Genomic DNA, 20,268 nt, shown 5'->3' on the forward strand with positions numbered 1-20,268 from the left:
CCCAGCATATGTAATATCAAGTAGTATCTCCGTTGTAAGGTCCTCATCTATATTAGCCCTCTTTTCTGTAAATAAATCTCTTATCTTATCTTCAAAACAACACCAACAGGCTACTTTATATTTTTGCATGTTATTAAATGGATTATCTTCACCACTAGGCGTTTTCGTAGCTAATAACTTCCTACCTACTTCATACCTATTTAATTTAACCCCCTCTAAACTATCTATCTCATCCCAACAATCTTCATCACTAATAATTTGTTTTACAAAGTTGAGGGTACGCGATAAACTAAATCTTAACAGTTGATTACCATACAACTTCGCCCATTGCTTAACCTGCAATTGCTTTGATACTTTATGTAGGTCATCCTCTGAAATAGAAGATATTAATCCTTGCTCTATCTTATTATAATCCATAATTAACTTGGTTACCTCTAATTCCACTAACTAAAATCTGTACTCAAATAATAAACATTACTACACTCACCATATAAAACCCTAACATTATTATTTATGGAACACAACAATCATTTATCAGATATTATCTATAACTGACTGAAAAATCAGCGACAAAAATAGAAGCAGCAGCATGTTGGGCTCATATGCGTCGTAAGTTTTATGAACTCACCTTACGCAAAATTTGTAAAATAAGTATAACTGTAGTAAGATTAGAAAAAATACACCCGTCTCAAACGTGAGTTTAGGATAAGAGTATAGCAGTAAAGATAAACAAGGAAGAGTATTTACAAGATAAGAGTGTTGAGTTACATAGACTTTTAATCAAAGAAAATATGCACTCAACAATGAAAAAATGTATCATAACTCTGTTTTGTATAATAGATAATTATTGTAAAATTTACGAAGAATGGGAAGAAAAGAAATTAATTCCTTGCTGTAGAAAGCGTAAAAGATTAGGGAATCTAGGCCTTTCAGAACTATTAACTATAGTAGTATATTTTTATATATCACCATGCAAAGATTTTAAGAATTATTATTTATATCATTTATCATATAAATATAGAGGTTATTTTAGTCTTCCTAGTTACAGTCGGATAATCCAGTTGTGGTCAAGATTAGTATTACCTTTAACTATAATGTTACAATTATTTACTGGAGAGGAGACAGGCATATATAGCTAAACCACTATAAATCAGTTATTAATAATAATTACTAAATACTGATTTTATTATATTAATATACCAAAAAGGTATAACCATTTTATAGTGGTTTAGCTATATTTTGTTGATTCAAGCAAATTATCTATATGTCATGAAAAACGAACAAATAGTAATAAAGTGTTTGTTGGCATTGCTAAAATAGGTATAAGTGGTTATGGATGGCTTTGTTGCATAAATAAGCTTTTGAATATACTGCCCCTAACCCCGCAATGCTAGCCTAGCCAACAGGCACAGAGATAGGTTTGAGTCTTTCCAATTAACTGTGTAAATTTTTTCAAAGCCCTAGGTTCTTCCTTCAAATTTAATTAAAAAATGAGCCATAGCCGCCTTCCAATTTGGGACAGGCATAGACCATTTTCTAGTCATATAATCAATTGCCAAATATAAGCTTTTAAAAACAGCATTATCATTTGGGAAAACTCTCTTATTTTTAGTCACCTTACGTAACTGACTACTGACAGATTCCACAGCATTAGTTGTATAAATTATTTTCCTTATTTCTTCAGGATAGCCTAAGAATTAAATTATCCCAATTGGCATACCAGATTTACATAAACTTAAACTCTTATCAACAATTTCAGAATCTATATTTAAACAATCAAGTATAGAATGAAAAATATAATCATGGCTAATTTCATTATTGGCATAATTTTTAATTGATGCTACTGATTCAGGGTGCTTTAGCTTAAACTCATCTGAAGCCCAAACTATCAATTACTACCGTCTAAAGCCGGTAGTTTGGTTTACGCTTGCAAAGCAGATTAAAAGCGTAAACGCTAAAACTCTGATATTCTAAAATCATCTTTTTTATGATATTCTTCTTGTTGCTCTATATACTTCTGTACTGCTTCTGAATTCACATTACCAACTGTAACAACAAAATACCCTCTAGCCCAAAGATGTTGACCCCAATATCGCTTACGAAGTAGTTCAAATTCCTGTAGCAATTTACGACTACTCTTTCCTTTAATATATTGTAACACCTTAGATATTGAGATACTCGGTGGAACTGATACTAATATATGAACATGATCAGGACTTATGCTGCCACTAATTATATCTATGTAATTAGCTGCACATATTTCCTGAATTACTTCCCTTGCTCTACTTGCTATTTGCCCAGTTAAAACTCTATACCTGTACTTTGTACAAAACACTATATGATACTTTAAATCATACAGGCTATGAGACCCTCTCCTATATTCCATCTCTACCTCTAGTAACCTATTAGATAGATTATACTAAAGTGTTCGCCTAAAGGCGAGGGTGTTTACCCTATCCCACTTAACTACATAAAATTGGGCAAATTGAGAAATCGTACTTACACAAAATATCTGAAAGACCCTATAAAAGTCAATAAAGAATTTTATTTAAGAGTTAAAAAAAGTTAAGTATGAGTTTAAAGCTCTTTTATTTAAATCAATATCTTCTATTTCACCATTTTTGCGGTTTTTAAGTTCGACAATATTATTTGCAGCTTTTTTAGGACCAATTATTATTTGGTAGGGTGAGCCGATAAGATCGTGCGTTGCAAATGTACTTCCGGCTCTTACGTCAGTGTCATCGTATAACACCTCCATATTTTGAGTAAGTAGCTCATTATAAACTCTTTCTGCAAGCTCTAAGCATTTGCTATCATGAATATTTAAGTTGATTAATGAAATTTTAAAAGGTGCAACAGCGGTAGGCCATATAATACCCTTTGCATCACTATTTGCTTCTATGATAGCTGCAACTAGCCTTGAAATACCTATGCCGTATGAACTCATTTCTATCGGCGTTAATTTGCCATGCTCATCATTAATAAGGGCATTCATGTTAACGGAGTATTTTGTGCCAATATAGAAAATATGCCCAACTTCTATACCTTTGCTAATAGTTATTTCTTTATCAGAAGATTATTTACTTGCATCGTGTTTCTCTTCAGCTGCGGCATACCAGCTTTTTATTTCTTTAATATCAATATCTATATTATCTTTCAGCGTCTTAAATCTTTTATCATAATAAATAGTACTTTCACCGGTTTCGGCAATAATATGAAACTCATGGCTTAATTTTCCGCCTATCGGACCATTATCGGCAATAACCGGAACAGCAAATACGCCTAAATCTCTGAAAGTATTAATATAAGCCTTATACATCTGATTATAAGTCTTAACCGCACTTTCTTCATCAATATCAAAAGAATAGGCATCTTTCATTAGAAATTCTCGACCTCTCAAAACACCAAATCGTGGTCTAATTTCATCATGAAACTTCCATTGAATATGGTAAAGATTTTTTGGCAAATCTTTATATAATTTAATATTATTGCGGAAAATATCCGTAACCATATCTTCATTAGTTGGACCAAATAACAAAGCATTGTCATGACGATCTTGAAATCTTAGCATCTCTTTGCCATAATTATTAAAGCGTCCGGATTCTACCCATAAATGAGCCGGTTGAATGCAAGGCATTAAGACTTCTAGACATCCTGCTTTATCCATATTTGAGCGTACAATCTTCTCAATATTTTTAAGTACTTTTAAGCCGAGTGGTAACCAGCTATAAATACCTGCGGCTTGCTGCCTAATCATTCCACTTCTAAGCATTAGCTTATGAGAAGTTATTTGGGCTTTACTTGGGTCTTCTTTTAAAACAGGTAGGAAATATTTGGATAGTAACATATTATTTTTTCGAAGTAAGGTTTAAGAATTCATGACGATATTTTTGCTGTTCGGCAAATATACCCGTATAATGCATAGTGTTCATGATGATGTTATCTTGCATTACACCACGCATTGACATACAGCTATGCAAAGCAGATATTTTAACTGCAACGCCAAGTGGCTTTAAATTTTCCTGTACGCTTTCAGCTATTTGTACTGTCATTTTTTCTTGAATTTGTAATCTCTTAGCAAAAGCATTTACTATTCTAGCAAGCTTACTTATGCCGACAATGCAATTATCTGGAATATAAGCTATATGTACTGTACCGCTAAAAGGTAACATATGATGTTCACAAAAAGAGGTAAATTTTATACCCTCTAATGAGATAAAATCTTGAAAATTACCGGTATCACTAAATTTTGTTTCTAATATTTCCTCAATATTTTTGTCATATCCTGAAAATATTTCTTCATAACTTTTGATTACTCTATCGGGAATTTAAAATAATCCTTCACGATTGGGATCCTCACCGATAAATCTTAGTAATGTTCTTACTGCTTCTTTTGCTTCTTCTTTTGTCGGTTTTTTAATCGTCATAGTTTTGTTTATTTTTCAAAAAATAAACCATCCGCCCATCATACCCATTAGTAGCTTAGCAGATAACGGCATTACAGTATTAGGATCTTTACGCATAACGCCATAACTACCGCAAAAAGCAAGCCCGAGTATATGCAGGATTTGCCCAAAAGTGAGTAGGTAGAGTGTAAAGTTCATAATATTGTCATTGCGAGGAGATTTAAAAAATCGACTAAGCAATCTCAGGATACTTGACAAGATTGTTTCATCGCTACGCTCCTCGCAATGACGCTTAACACCCAAATAACAATACCCCATGCACGCAATACTTATTCCTACAATAGAGCCATGATAATGTGCAGGGATCACTACATTTATGCCTGATATATTCATGGCTATCAAACCATTAAGTAGGAATAAAGTAATGGAACAGAGTAGGGTGGGTTTGATGATATTGTCATTGCGAGGAAATTGCATAGCAATTGACGAAGCAATCTCAGCAAACATCCTGAGATTGCCACGCTCCTTATAGTCGCTCGCAATGACGCTACAGTGACATAACGATTCAACTACTATACCACCTACACACAAAACAGGTGCTATTCCACCTAAATATTTCATATGGTTGGTATAAAATTCTTTAAAGTTACCATAGATAATATCGTAAGAGATATGCCCCCAAATAATAAGAGTACTGAAAACAAAATTTAAATATAGCAAGAATAGATAGAATTTTTGGAATTTTGATTCTTTGCCTATTAGCTTTTCAAATAACATAATCCAAATAAACATCGCTATTTGAGTATATATAAATTGCAGTAAATGACCGTCGCTCCAAAAAAGCAACTCATAATAAAATTCTATTTCGATAGGAATAATTTGGATAACATTTTGTAAATCACTATAAGAACACCAAAAACAAACCCAACTCAAGATATACATTATTATAGTCGATAGAATAGTGAAGTTAACTAAATTACTCCAGTTTGTCCAATCAAATAAATATAGAATATTTATAGCGTATAATAGCAAAGTAATACCGAATAAGCTAAGACCTAAGACGAATATTATATTCTCAAGCATCGGTATATAATTATTCATGACCGGATTATGTTCAGCTATAGGGGAAATGGCTATAAGGATGGTAGCAAAAAAAGCAAGTTTTGGATAGAGGCGGAACGCGTCATTGCGAGCGACTAAAAGGAGCGTGGCAATCTCAGGATGTTTGACAAGATTGCCACGTCGCTTCGCTGCTCGCAATGACGTTTCACTACCCCAAACACTTGCTGTAATAGATAGTAGCAAAATTAATACCGATAAATCAACGTGAATAATTAATGCAGATTTGAAAATATGAGAATTGGGAAAAAAGCTAGCAAGTTGCGGCGTGCGAAGTACTACCAGAACAACCGAATATAAACCAGCAAACCCAAGATATTATACCAAGCTTAAGCCAAGCTAAGGTTAAATTATTGCTTTGTAAACTAGTATAATTGGAATTCATGATAGAATAATAATTAATTAAAATTTATTGCTTGTAAAAGATGAAAATTATATTTTAAAGTTATGAAATCAAAAAAGCATAGTTATGTTCAATTTCTTACAATCGAATTATGAGTTATTTTTAATATCAATCTATACATTTTTAATCATATTAACAATAAGACATTTTATTAAATCTAATAATTTTGTGTCATGCGGTCACATTTTTAACATTTTTTGTTATGTCTATTGGTGAAGGAAGTGTAGAAAATGACGCATATAAGCGATATGAAGAATTTGTTTTGTTAGAACAGGATAAGCAATTAGAAAATGCTAAAAAAAATCCTGATCAATTTGATTCAATATTTCAAATTGATCTTAGGCAATTCAAAGATCCAGATGAATTCAAAAAATATCTGCTAGAGATAGATGATTCTGTAGATAAAAGTGAGGCTATGATGTTAGGATGGATTTTCGCATTTCTATATGAAATTTCTAAAATTTGTGCTTTCTTACTTGTTTTAGTTTTCCGGAAAAACTGTATGAATAAATTTTTAAGCAGATATGTTAGGCGGAACGGTTAAATATTCTTCTTTCCAGAACTCATTATAAAGCATAGGGTCGATATTACCGCCGGATATTAGCACAAGCAGCTTTTTAGGAGTTGTTTGTGTTTTTAACCAGTTTACCACTGAAGCCATATTTATACTACTTGATGGCTCGCATATTACTTTCAGCAAATGGGTAAGCCAAGCCGTCCAATAATATATTTCATATTCTTCAGCTAAATAAAAATGATCAAGTTTTTTTAAATACTCAAAAGTACGAACCGAAACACTAAGAGTTTTAAGACCGTCTGCAATGGTACTAGGTGAATCCTTAAACCTAAATATATCATTATTCTTAACTGATAAATAAGCATCATTAGCCGATAGCGGTTCTGAACCTATCAATAAACTAGTTGGTGATATTAATTCTTTTGCAAGGTAGGAGCCTGAGATCAGTCCGCCACCACCGCAAGAGGTAAAAATAGCATCAGGGCTAAATCCAAGCTGTTGCAAAGCCTCATAACATAACGTACCAGCTCCCGCTATAGAGAATCCCGTAGAATCGCTATCGGATGGGTGCATATAGTAAAAGCCTTGCATTTCGTCTAGTTTTGCTTTTTCTTCCGCTTCTTGCCGGGTATCGGTATATATAACTTCCCCGCCATAATGAATTACTGCTTGTTGTTTTACACGAGAAGTATTTAACGGCAAATAAATTCTTGCTTTAATACCAAGTATTTTACCGGCATAAGCAAGTCCGATTCCATGATTACCTGTGCTATAACCAACTATTTTTTCGGGTAGCTTTCTCTGTTCTTTTAATTCTAATAAATGATTTAGTACGCCTCTGACTTTAAATGAACTAGTTTTTTGTAGTGATTCAACCTTCAAAAAAACCTCATATCCAAGCATCTCGTTTAAACTTTCGGAATGAACCATCGGAGTTAAATGCAGATATTGTTTAATCCTGTCATGTGCAGTTGCTACATTTTTAGGATTTTGAAGTAATAAATTCATAAATAATAATGGTAGCTTGAAATAGTCTTAATACTATATTATATAATTAATAACCGTCAAATTTTAAAGGTTTTAATTGATGAATAAAAAATCACTGCCATTAATGGCACTGCGAGATATAGAAGTATTTCCTGGTGTAATTGCTCCTGTATTTGTAGGTAGGCAAAAATCCCTGCATGCTCTCTCTAATACTACAATTTCTGAAGAATTTAATAGTAAGTATATTTTAGTAACATTGCAGAAAAAATTCTATCAAGAAAACCCAAATAAAAACGCGCTTTATGATATTGGCATACTTGCTAAGGTTATTCAAATAGTAAAATTACCTAACACTACTGCAAAAATTTTAGTAGAAGCAATAGCAAGAGTAAAGATAAGTAATATTAAAGGTGATGAAGCATTCGAAGCAAATTACGAAATTATCCCTGATAAAGAAATATTCGATGCTAATAATATGCGGTCATTAGTTGATAATGCCGTGCAGTTATTTGCTAAATATGCAGGTAGTGATAAAAAAATCAATGCAGAAATTATTGAAACTATAAATAAAGAAATAAGTGAGACTACTAATTTTATAAATATCATAAATATTTTAGCTTCACATCTGATTACTTCGCTTGAAGAAAAACAACGCTTACTTGAGGAAACAAGTCCTTTTAAGCGTATCAGTATAATTATTAACATCCTTACATCCAATATAGTTAATTCAGAAACCGATCAAGCTTTGCAACAAAGGGTGAAAAAGCAAATAGAGAAAACCCAGCGTGATTATTATTTGCACGAGCAGATGAAAGCAATTCAGAAAGAGCTTCATGAAGATAAGTCAGATCTTGCTGAATTTGATAAAAAAATTAAAGCTGCAAAACTGTCAAAAGAAGCTAGAGAAAAAGCTGAAGCAGAACTTAAAAAACTCCGCACTATGAACCAGATGTCAGCAGAATCCGGAGTAACACGTAATTATCTTGAGACGTTACTTAGCCTGCCTTGGGGTAAATATGATAATAGTAAAATTGATATTAACCAAGCTGAAAAAATCCTAAATCGTGATCATTTTGGCTTAGAGAAAGTTAAAGAGCGAATAATAGAATACTTAGCAGTATTACAGCGTTCCAGTAAAATTAGAGGTCCTATATTATGTTTAATCGGTCCTCCTGGCGTTGGTAAAACATCTTTAATAAAATCTATTGCCGAAGGGATGGGTAGAAAATACACCAAATTTGCTTTAGGTAGTGTTCGAGATGAGGCTGAAATTAGAGGGCATAGAAAAACTTATCTTGGCTCAATGCCTGGTAAAATCCTTACTCAGCTTAAGAAAGTTAAGATAAGTAACCCTGTTATGTTACTTGATGAAATAGATAAAATGGGTTCGGACTTTAGAGGTGATCCTGCATCAGCATTACTTGAGGTGTTAGATCCTGAACAAAATAGCCATTTTGTCGATCATTATCTAGAAGTGGAATATGATTTATCAAATGTAATATTTATTGCGACTGCTAACTCTTATAATTTAGCTAGAGCTTTAATCGATAGAATGGAAATTATCGATATTTCCGGTTATGTAGAAGAAGAAAAAATCCAAATTGCTAAGAATTATCTAGTTCCTAAGCAGCTTAAAATGCATAAAATTAAACAGGATGAAATTACTATCTCCGATGATGCTATTTTAGATTTAATTAGATATTACACTAAAGAGTCAGGTGTAAGGTCATTAGAGCGTGAAATAGGAGCATTAACCAGAAAAGCATTAAAGCAAATTCTAGCTGATAAAAAAGTTAAGCATATTTCTGTAGATAGCAATAATCTAGAAGAGTTTTTAGGTGCTAGAAAATATAATTTTGGTCTTGCTGAAAAAAACGATCAAATAGGTAGCACCACAGGGCTTGCTTATACGGAGGTAGGCGGCGAGCTTTTAACTACTGAGGCGTTATCATTCCCAGGAAAAGGTGAAATCAAAACTACCGGAAAACTTGGTGATGTAATGAAAGAATCAGCAATGGCTGCATATAGCTGTTTTAGAAGTAGAGCGGCTGATTTCGGCTTAAAATATAAAGATTATAAAGATTTTGATGTTCATATCCACGTTCCTGCTGGTGCTATTCCAAAAGATGGTCCGTCTGCTGGTTGTGCTTTGTTTACCACCATTGTTTCGTTGATGACTAAAATACCGGTACGCCGCACTGTTGCTATGACCGGTGAGGTTACTTTACGAGGCAATGTTCTACCGATTGGCGGTCTTAAGGAAAAGCTGCTAGCAGCAAGTAGGGGAGGGATTAAGACAGTACTAATTCCGGAAGAAAAATGTTAAAGATTTGAAAGACATACCACCGAATATAAAAAGTAGTCTAGAAATTATCTCTGTTTCAAATATTGATCAGGTACTGGAACATGCATTGACGAAGAAGCCTTAGAATACTAGTTATCACAGCGTTATTTCTGTCATCTAGCTCACTTGTAGTGGGATTCACTAGAACAACTGTCATTCCATTGCGGCTTTATTGCGTAGATCAGTTTTCCAGTTCTCATCCCGCGAGCTTGTAGCGGGATCCAGTTAAAAATACTAATAAAATTAGTATTTTTTATTATTGTTTGGATCTCGTGGTCAAGCCACGGGATGACAGAATGACTATCACAAATAATATCTATCATCAGCATAAGTATCATATTTAATTAAAGTTACTTTAAGTTAAGAATGTATCATAAAAATTAAAGTCTATAATTTTTGTAAAAAATAATAAATTAAAACGCTTGACATATTTTTTTAGAGGAGTATCTTGTGGCTGTAGGTTGTTTATCATCTTACGTTAACTTACTAATAGTGTTCAACATATTTTTAACATAAGGAAGTTATTATGAGTGCGCCAAGGGAAGTGCGTGAAAATCAGTCGGTGAGAATCCGATCTATGCAAAGTCTAACCAACAGCATAGAGGCAACTATTGCATTACAGGCGGTGAAAAATGTAATGAAGCCAATAGAAGCGACATATCAGGCTACAACGCAAGTGAAGTGTTGAGCCCCGAAATAGACAACATTATAGAGGTCGACGTTTTTCATAGTGCGGAAGGCAGCATGAATGGTGACGCAATGGTAAGTCATTACTCACTCTATCGGGGTCGAAGTCCGTTGCATGATATGAGATGGAGTTTACGTAAACATGGGAGATCTTCTGTGTTCTTGCAAGAGTATGTCGGGTCAAGTCAAAACAGGCAAGAAATGACAAATGATACAGAAGAAGTCGGACTGACTGATAGTACTCGGAGCATAGGAAAGCTATGTACATGGGGAAGCGGTCAGCAATAGAACGTTTGGTTGAGTACCATTCAAGATAACACGCTGAGGTTATTATAATGATGCAGGTTAAACTCAATCAAATAGCTAAAAGAGCGAAGCAAGATAAAAGGCTGGTAAGAATGAGAAACGTGGTCTTGGTATACCATCAGTTGAAGATGAGTTAGTTCAAATTATGCTAAAGAAAATCTTAGAACAGATTTATGAAGCCGAGTTTTTGGAGGTATCTTATGGATTTAGACCTAAGTTAAGCTGTCACGATGCATTAAGAGCATTTGACAAAGCGGTGATGACTAAGGCGATTAATTATATTGTGGAAGTAGATATTAAAGGGTTCTTTGATAATGTTAATCACTATTGGCTACAACGTTGCTTAGAGGAGAAAATTGTTGATCGTAATTTATTGTTGTTAGTAAGAAAATTCTTAAAAGCTGGAGTAGTTGAGGATGGAAAGCAGTTAGTAACGGAGGTAGGCACTCCTCAAGGAGGAGTGATTAGTCCATTACTTGCAAATGTCTATCTTCATTATGTACTAGACTTATGGTTTAAGAAAGAAATTAAACCACAAGCAAAAGGACACATGGAGCTAATACGCTACTGTGATGACTGTGTGCCACGAGTGCAAAGGAAGTTACATGAAGCCATAAGTGTAAATTGAATTTGTGCGTAACTATATAAGAGATGGAAGTAGGCCTTCCGAAGCCGCTTTACAGGAAGAGGCTTCAAACCACTCTAAGCTGCGTTGGTTAAGAGGTTAAGAGCCAAGGTGGTGAGCGTTAGAGAAAAGGAACCTTGCAAGGTATCAGGTAAGAATCAAAGAGATGAAGCGATTAAAACATTGCTGAAGTGTCGAAAGCGTATAGATGCGATCAAAACTGAGGGGTAGTCGTTAACTCAGGAAAAATTTGGCGGGAACCTGTTTACTGGTCAAGTGGTCTCCGGCATAGAGGTGGCATGAACTTGGTTCAGTCTCTTATGTGGAACGTGGGAACCTGTGTATTGATGCAAAGGGAGCGATGCAAGTGGAAGACCCATGAGTATCTAAGTACCAAAGCAGTACATAGGGGCGGATTGGCTCGTAGTAGTGATGAAGCTGTTGAAAGGCAGTAGAGCAAAGGGGCTGAGTTATCCGTTTTATTGATTAGTCAACTAATAATAATTGGGAGGAGCTAAATTGAATAAAACAAAACCATTTTGTATTTCCAAGAAAAGTATAATGGCAAAGCGAACAAAGGTACCTATGGGGTTGATGAAGAATCAATTGAAGATTTTGCATTAAACCTAAAGGATAACCTTTATAAGTTATGGAACCGGATGTCATCTGGTACGTATTTTCCTCCACCTGTAAAGGCGGTAGAAATAGCAAAATCAGATGGTAGCAAACGCTTGTTAGGTATTCCAACTGTGGCAGATAGAATTGCACAAGCAGTGGTTAAAGACCAGCTTGAGCAATTAGTGGAGCCAAAATTTCATGAAGATTCTTATGGGTATCGTCCTAGGAAATCGGCATTGGATGCAGTTGGAGTAGCAAGGCAGCGATGTTGGCGGCAAGATTGGTGTATTGATCTGGACATCAAGAATTTCTTCGATAGTTTGGATCATCAATTAATGATGAAAGCCATAAGATTCCATAGCGAAGAAAAGTGGATCCATCTTGATGTGGAGCGGAGGCTTCAAGCCCCTTTACAATTGGAGAGTGGAGAACTGATAGAAAGGAAGTCTGGTACTCCTCAGGGAGGAGTAGCGAGTCCTTTGTTGGCAAACATTTTCATGCATCATGCATTTGATGATTGGATGAGAAGGAACTATCCAGAAGTAAGGTATGAACGTTTTGCAGATGATATTTTAGCACATTGTAGTTCACAAAAGCAGGCTAAGAAAGTACTGGAGGAGATTAAGATCAGACTAAAAGAGTGTGGTCTTGAACTACATCCAGAAAAGACGAAAAAAGTGTATTGTAAAGATGATGATCGGGGAGGCTCTTTTGAGCATGAAAGCTTTGATTTTCTTGGCTATACATTTAGACCACGATTGTCAATGAATAAATATGATAAAACTTTTGTTAACTTTACACCTGCAATTAGTAAGCAAGCTGCAAACCGTATCAGAAAGGAGATAAGGAGTTGGAGAATACACCTGCGAAGTGATAAAACTATTACTGACCTAGCGTAGCGAGGATGTTTAATGCACATGTACAAGGATGGGTAAATTATTATGGACGATATTATAAATCGGCTATCTATCCATTTTTACGTAACATGGAGCGTTTTCTAACACGTTGGGTAATGAGGAAATACAAAAGATTCCAAGGTTACAAGAAAAGAGCAAGAAATTGGTTAGGGTGTGTGCGAAAGCGTGAACCTAGACTATTTGTTCATTGGAGGTTAGGCCTTGGATCAAGGTTTGGATAATGGGAGCGGTGTAAGCTGAGAGGTTTACGCACCGTTCTGCGAGAGACTGGAGGGGAGGTTCCTTTGGTCTACTCACCTTGTAGTATGTTGCGAAAGTGAGAAAGATGCAAAGAATTTTCTAGAACTGCTACATATAAGGTAAGAAAAGTTTAGTCTACAGGTATCAGAAGATAAAACTAGAGTTCTTAAATTTGGAGGACAAGTCTGGAAACAGGCTCAGAGAAGCAAAGAAAAAGTAGAAACTTTTACCTTTCTTGGGTTTACGCATTATTGCGGCAACAGTAGACAAGAGTATTTCGTTATGGGTCATAAGACTAGTAAAGAGAATCTTTGTCAAAAGCTTGAGGAAAGTATGGAGTGGTTAAAGAAGGGGGTTGTTTAGATATGACGAATAAAAGGTTATAATGAGATAAAAAGTAAATAAGTAAGGAATGTCAGAGCATCAAATAACAATGGTCAGTTTAGATGAATTAGTTAGCCCCGATCATCAATATCGTAAATTTAAAAGTTTATTTAAGTTTAAAACAGTTGAAAGAGAGTTATTAGCGATAAAATCTGAGTCTAATTATAAAGGTTACGGGATATTGCGGTTATTTAAATGTTTACTTTTACAATTGATGTAAGACTTATCTGACCTGGAATTAGAACGTTATTTAGCTGATAGTAATGCTGGTAAATGGTTTTGTGATTTTGCTCTTACAGAGAAGACGCCAGATTATAGTGTGTTTAGTAGAATACGTAAAAAAATAGGCACTAACTTACTATCTAAAATATTTGCAAAACTCAGAGAGCAATTACGATTCCAAGGTTATATGAGTGAAGTATTTACATTTGTAGATGCTTCTCATTTAATCTCAAAAGCTAGCCTTTGGGAAGAACGTGATGAATTGAGGAAACAAAAATATGACAGGCTAAATAATGAGACTTTGGCTAAAGTTGCGAATGATAAACAAGCTAAAATTGGTTGTAAAGGAGGTAGTAAGTTTTGGTATGGTTATAAAAAACATGTTAGCATTGATATCCAATCAGGGATGATTAATAAGGTTGCAGTTACCCCTGCAAATGTTACTGATAGCAAAGGTTTTAAACATGTTATGCCACGCTCCGGTGCTACATATGTAGATAAAGCATATTGTACAAAGCCTGCCAAAGATGCAGCAACTAGGAAAGGAGTGCATCTTTGTGCTGTAAAGAAAAATAACATGAAAGATTATAATTTTGATCTTGATAAATATTATACGAAAATTAGAGCACCTTTTGAAAGAGTATTCTCAGAAGATAATAAACGTGTCAGATATATTGGTATTGCACAAAATCAATTCTCTGAATTTATGAATGCTATATGTTTTAATTTGAAACGATTAACCGTTTTAACGGCTAGCTAATATAATATTCGATAACTCCTGTAGATAGGAACAAAATCTACTCTAATATCTACTAATTTTTTATATACTGACCAAAATTTATCTTAAATTTAAACTCAATTGCTTCTAAAAAATATCTTTCTTATAATTCTCTACTTAATTTCTTATCTCTCAACGCTCCCAGAAGATACGTAATAAGATGTGTCTTAAAGCATGGTGGTCAGTACTTAAATCTAAATTAACAGGACATTATAATTATTTTGGAGTGAGTGGTAATTATCGCTGTCTCTCTAAGTTTTATAAGTCGATCTTTTGGATGGTATTCAAGTGGATAAATCGTCGCAGTCAGAAAAAGAGTATGAATGTTGAACAGTTTCAGAATTATCTACAGAGGAATCCACTACCAACACCTAGGGTATGTCATGCAATGTATTAATTCTAGTTTTGATAGTAAATGTTTCATTGAAGAGCCGCGTGCAGGAAAATCGCAAGCACGGTTGTGTGGGGGTACCCATAGCATTGAAACTAATTTCAATTTAAAATATGGAGTAAATGTTATGGTTTCTACCCGACCCATTCATAAAAACAATCATCACAGTAAAAATGAAGAAAAACACAATAATAATTTATCGCATGCAGCAGCAGCAATGCGTAGCAAGGATTCTTCTCTGGAAGAGCGAAGCAAGGCTGCTTCTACCATGGGGGGCATGGCAGTAATCATGGTTCTCATAGTTCCCATAAAAACCATCGATAATTCATTATAAAATTAGTGTAGTTATGGTTTCTCCTTTAGTTTCTCTAAAGGAGAAATTTTTACCATATCATCTTTTAGAAAACAGACTTCCATGTATGGATCGATTTTTCCGTTAGTGTAAGAAAATTACGGAGTATCCTTGAAAGAAATAAATTATACCTCTATAATTAATAATAATCATTAAATTCAAGGCTATATAATCGTGACTGATAATAATTCTTCTAATTTAGTACCGGTAAATATCGAAGATGAGATGAAAGTATCTTATCTTGACTATGCTATGAGCGTCATAGTAAGTAGGGCAATACCGGATGTTCGAGATGGCTTAAAGCCGGTACATCGCCGTATCATCTTCTCAATGCATGAAGCTGGCAACCATGCAAACAGAGCTTACAGAAAATCCGCTAGAATAGTCGGTGACGTGATGGGTAAATACCATCCGCACGGGGATAGTGCTATTTACGATTCGTTATGCGTATGGCTCAAGATTTTTCGCTGCGTCTACCGCTTGTTGATGGGCAGGGTAATTTCGGCTCATTAGGTGGTGACGCTGCGGCGGCAATGAGGTATACCGAATCACGTATGGCAAAAGTAGCCCATAAACTGATTGAGGATATTGATAAAGAAACTGTTAGCTTTAACCCAAACTATGATGGTTCTGAAGAAGAGCCTTCAGTGCTGCCTTCTATGTTCCCGAACTTACTAGTAAACGGAAGTGGTAGTATTGCGGTTGGTATGGCAACTATTATTCCGCCTCATAATCTTGGCGAAGTTATCGATGCTTGTTGTTTATATGTAGATAGTAATGATATAGAAATTTTAGACCTTTTAGAAGTTGTTAAAGGTCCTGATTTCCCTACAAGCGGGATCATTCTAGGTGTTAATGGTATTAAATCAGCCTATTTAACAGGTAGGGGTAGCATTGCTATAAGAGGGCGAGCTGAGATTGAAAATTTAGGTAACGGACGTCAAGCAATTATTATTACCGAAATACCTTATATGGTCAATAAAGCAAGGCTTGTTGAAAAGATTGCTGAAATCGTTAAAGAAAAGCGTATCGAGGGTATAAGCGATTTACGTGATGAGTCAAATAAGAAAGGTATAAGAATTTATATTGAGCTAAAGAAAGATATTGTTGCTGAAGTAGTTTTAAACCAAATATATTCCTGTACGCAACTTCAAACTAGCTTTGGCGTTATAATGCTTGCTCTAAAAGATGGCTTGCCTAAGGTAATGAATTTAAAAGAAGTAATAGCGGCTTTCGTTAGCTTTAGGGAAGTAGTTATCACTACCGCACTATATATTTACTTAATAAAGCAAGAGATAAAGCTCATATTTTACTGGGGCTAACTATCGCTGTTAGCAATATCGACGAAATAATCCGTATTATAAAAGCTGCAAGCGATCCGAATGCTGCTAAGCAAGAATTAATGGCACGCAGTTGGGATGCGTTAAATATTCTGCCGCTTGTGAAGTTAGTTGATCATAAGGCAATGTTCAATGAAGAGGGTAAATGTAGCTTTACCGAAACCGAAGCAAAGGCAATTTTAGAGATGAGATTGCAACGCTTAACCGCCATGGAAAAGAATAAGTTAGAGGAAGATTTAAAGAACCTTGCCACTGAGATTACTGAATATTTAAATATTTTAGGTTCACGTGAGAGGTTACTTGAAATTTTAAAAGAAGAGTTAATTAAGGTTAAAGAAGAGTTTGCAACTCCTCGTCTTACCTCGATTGAATTTGGTGAGTTTGACCAAGATATAGAAGATTTAATCCAGCGTGAAGAAATGGTAGTAACTGTAACGCTGGGCGGTTATATAAAGCGTGTGCCTCTTAGTAGTTATAGAGCTCAAAAACGAGGTGGTTAGAGTAGGTCAGGGCTTTCAATGCGTGATGAGGATATTACCACGCAAGTTTTTGTTGGTAGTACTCATACGCCAATGTTATTCTTCTCGAATATCGGGCAGGTTTATAGCTTAAAGCTATATAAGCATCTTAAGTAATCCGCAAGGGAAAGGTAGACCTATGGTTAATATCTTGCCGCTTAAAGGTGATGAGCATATTACCAATATTATGCCGCTGCCTGAAAATCAAGATGGGGATAATCTAAATATTATATTTGCGACTGCTAAAGGTAATATTAGAAGAAGTGATTTATTAGATTTCAAAAAGATTCAGTCAAACGGTAAGATTGCAATTAGGCTTGATGAAGATGACAAGTTAATAGATGTAAAACCTTGTAAAGAGGATGAGCATATTTCACTAGCAACCAAATTGGGTAAAGCTCTAAGATTCCCTGTTGAGTCGTTGCGTGTGATTAAGAGCCGTACTTCCGATGGAGTGCGTGGTATGAGACTTGCCGAAGTCGATTCAGTGATTTCCATGACTGTCTTGAGAGGTATCAAAGCTACATGTGAGGAGCGAGACGCTTATTTATCCGTATCATGGGAGAAGAGACTTGAGATCGCTAAAGGGGAAGAATTTAATTCTGAAGAATTAGGCGTGGGTTTGACTGCTGAATCTATTTTAGAAATGGCAAATTCTGAAGAGTTTATTTTAACAGTAACCGAAAACGGCTTTGGTAAAAGAAGCTCGGCTTATGGTTATAGGATTACTGACCGTGGTGGTAGCGGTATAATCAATATGGATATTAACGACAAAACCGGTTTAGTAGTTGGCGTTATACCTGTTAAAATGGATGATGAGCTAATGCTTATCATCAATAGCGGTAAATTAATCCGTTGTAAACTCGAAACAGTACGTATTACAGGACGTAATACTAGTGGTGTCACTTTATTTAGGTTAGATGATGGGGGAAAAGTTGTATCTGCTTCTCTAATTGCTGAAAGTTCTGATGATAATGAAGAAGACGGCGAGTTTGAAGAGGAAGTGGTAGTAGAGGGGAGTGAATAAAACGTCATTGCCGTCATTGCGAGCGACTAAAAGGAGCGTGGCAATCTCATGCAAGTGTCCGAAGATTGCTTCGTCGCTATGCTCCTCGCAAGGCATTGCCCGCGTGGATCAGTTTTTCCGTCATTGCGAGGAAATTATGAAGTAATTGACGAAGCAATCCAGTAAAAAATGCTAACTTATAGCATTTTTTATTATTTTTCTGGATTGCCACGCTCCTTGCAGTCGCGTAGCTCATGACGATTTGGTATCCATGTATTTTTTGCTTACGTTACTTCTATAAAATACTATAATATTCAATAACATACACCTCCTATATTTTTTTATTTTATGTAATATAAAAAATTTTTATTGACTTTTAGTAGAAAAAGTATAAATCTCTTCGTTACAAAAATCTATTTTCTAAATTTAATTTAAAATTTATGTAGTTAAGTGGGATAGGGTTAACACCCTCGCCTTTAGGCGAACACTTTAGTATAATCTATCTAATAGGTTACTAGAGGAAGAGATGGAATATAGGAGAGGGTCTCATAGCCTGTATGATTTAAAGTATCATATAGTGTTTTGTACAAAGTACAGGTATAGAGTTTTAACTGGGCAAATAGCAAGTAGAGCAAGGGAAGTAATTCAGGAAATATGTGCAGCTAATTACATAGATATAATTAGTGGCAGCATAAGTCCTGATCATGTTCATATATTAGTATCAGTTCCACCGAGTATCTCAATATCTAAGGTGTTACAATATATTAAAGGAAAGAGTAGTCGTAAATTGCTACAGGAATTTGAACTACTTCGTAAGCGATATTGGGGTCAACATCTTTGGGCTAGAGGGTATTTTGTTGTTACAGTTGGTAATGTGAATTCAGAAGCAGTACAGAAGTATATAGAGCAACAAGAAGAATATCATAAAAAAGATGATTTTAGAATATCAGAGTTTTAGCGTTTACGCTTTTAATCTGCTTTGCAAGCGTAAACCAAACTACCGGCTTTAGACGGTAGTAATTGATAGTTTAATGCGATAAGGTAGTGACTTTTTTAAGAGAGTAGTAAACAGCATCGAAAAAATGCTCAAACTTGTCGGCATTTTTTCTTATTTCCTTTTTAATCTTAAACCAGTAATGCTCAATAGGATTTAAATCGGGAGAATAAGTAGGTAAAAACAAAATACTACATCCAACAGATTCTATTAACCTTTTTACCTCTGAATTTTTATGAAAATTAATATTATCCATTACTACAACCTGACCATGTCTTAATTCTTTGATGAATATATCTCGTACATATGTTTCAAAAATATTACTATTGCATCAAATATTATTGGTGCTATAATCTCTTTGTGACACAGGCCTGCAATCATACTAATCCTCGATTTATGTTGGTATACTTTTTCGTGTCATTGCTAAAATAAAAGGGACCAGTAAATTGCACGAAAAAGGGACCAGAGAAGATGGTGTGACCTAATAAGGTTAATGTGCAATATTAACTAGATAATTAAGCAAGTAAATATCTAGTGATACAATGATAAGGATAAATATGTATACAACAATTATCACCCTTTATAAACAAGGCAATAGTCAAAGGAATATTGCGAAACTAACAAGAACAGACCGCAAAACAGTACGGAAAATAATAAACCGCTATGTAGAGGCTGGTACAGAATCCCCCGCAATCTATGAACGATCTTCAGTTTTGGATTTATTGCACGAAAAAATAATTGAGTTATTAGAAAAAAATCTAAGTTACATAAGAATTTTTGAGGAGTTAAAAAATCAAGGTTATACAAGCAGTTATACTTCTTTGACCCGTTATATCAAAAAATATAAAATTAAGGATAACAGTTGCATTCGTTTTCATACTGTAGCAGGAGAGGAAGCACAAGTAGATTTTGGTGACATAGGCTTACAGTATAATTCTAAGGGGCGTAGAGTTAAAGCATATGTATTTAATATGCGTTTATAAGCTATAGTCGCCTTGATTATTATGAAGTAGTGTTTGATCAAAGTTGTCAAACATGGATACAATGTCATATCAATGCATTTAATTATTTTGCTGGTAGTCCAAAAGTAATAAAACTTGATAATCTTAAAGCT

General features: G+C 34.8%; 2 protein-coding genes across 2 annotated transcripts; both read left to right on the forward strand.

The window, feature by feature from the left end:
• Window positions 1-7,556: 7,556 nt before the first annotated feature.
• On the forward strand, window positions 7,557-9,861 carry LOC123296105 (lon protease-like). Its single transcript, XM_044877568.1, is given in 4 exon segments — window positions 7,557-7,611; window positions 7,804-7,956; window positions 8,050-9,746; window positions 9,748-9,861. Coding segments are annotated over 4 exon segments (2,019 nt in total).
• Window positions 9,862-15,739: 5,878 nt separating this feature from the next.
• Window positions 15,740-17,136, forward strand: LOC123296115 (DNA gyrase subunit A). Its single transcript, XM_044877580.1, has 2 exons — window positions 15,740-16,498; window positions 16,543-17,136. The coding sequence occupies exons 1-2, from the start codon at window positions 15,740-15,742 to the stop codon at window positions 17,134-17,136; spliced, it is 1,353 nt and encodes a 450-aa protein (XP_044733515.1).
• The last annotated feature ends 3,132 nt before the right edge of the window (window positions 17,137-20,268 follow it).

Source organism: Chrysoperla carnea, chromosome 1 (assembly GCF_905475395.1).
Source record: "Chrysoperla carnea chromosome 1, inChrCarn1.1, whole genome shotgun sequence".
NCBI classification, from domain to species: domain Eukaryota; kingdom Metazoa; phylum Arthropoda; class Insecta; order Neuroptera; family Chrysopidae; genus Chrysoperla; species Chrysoperla carnea.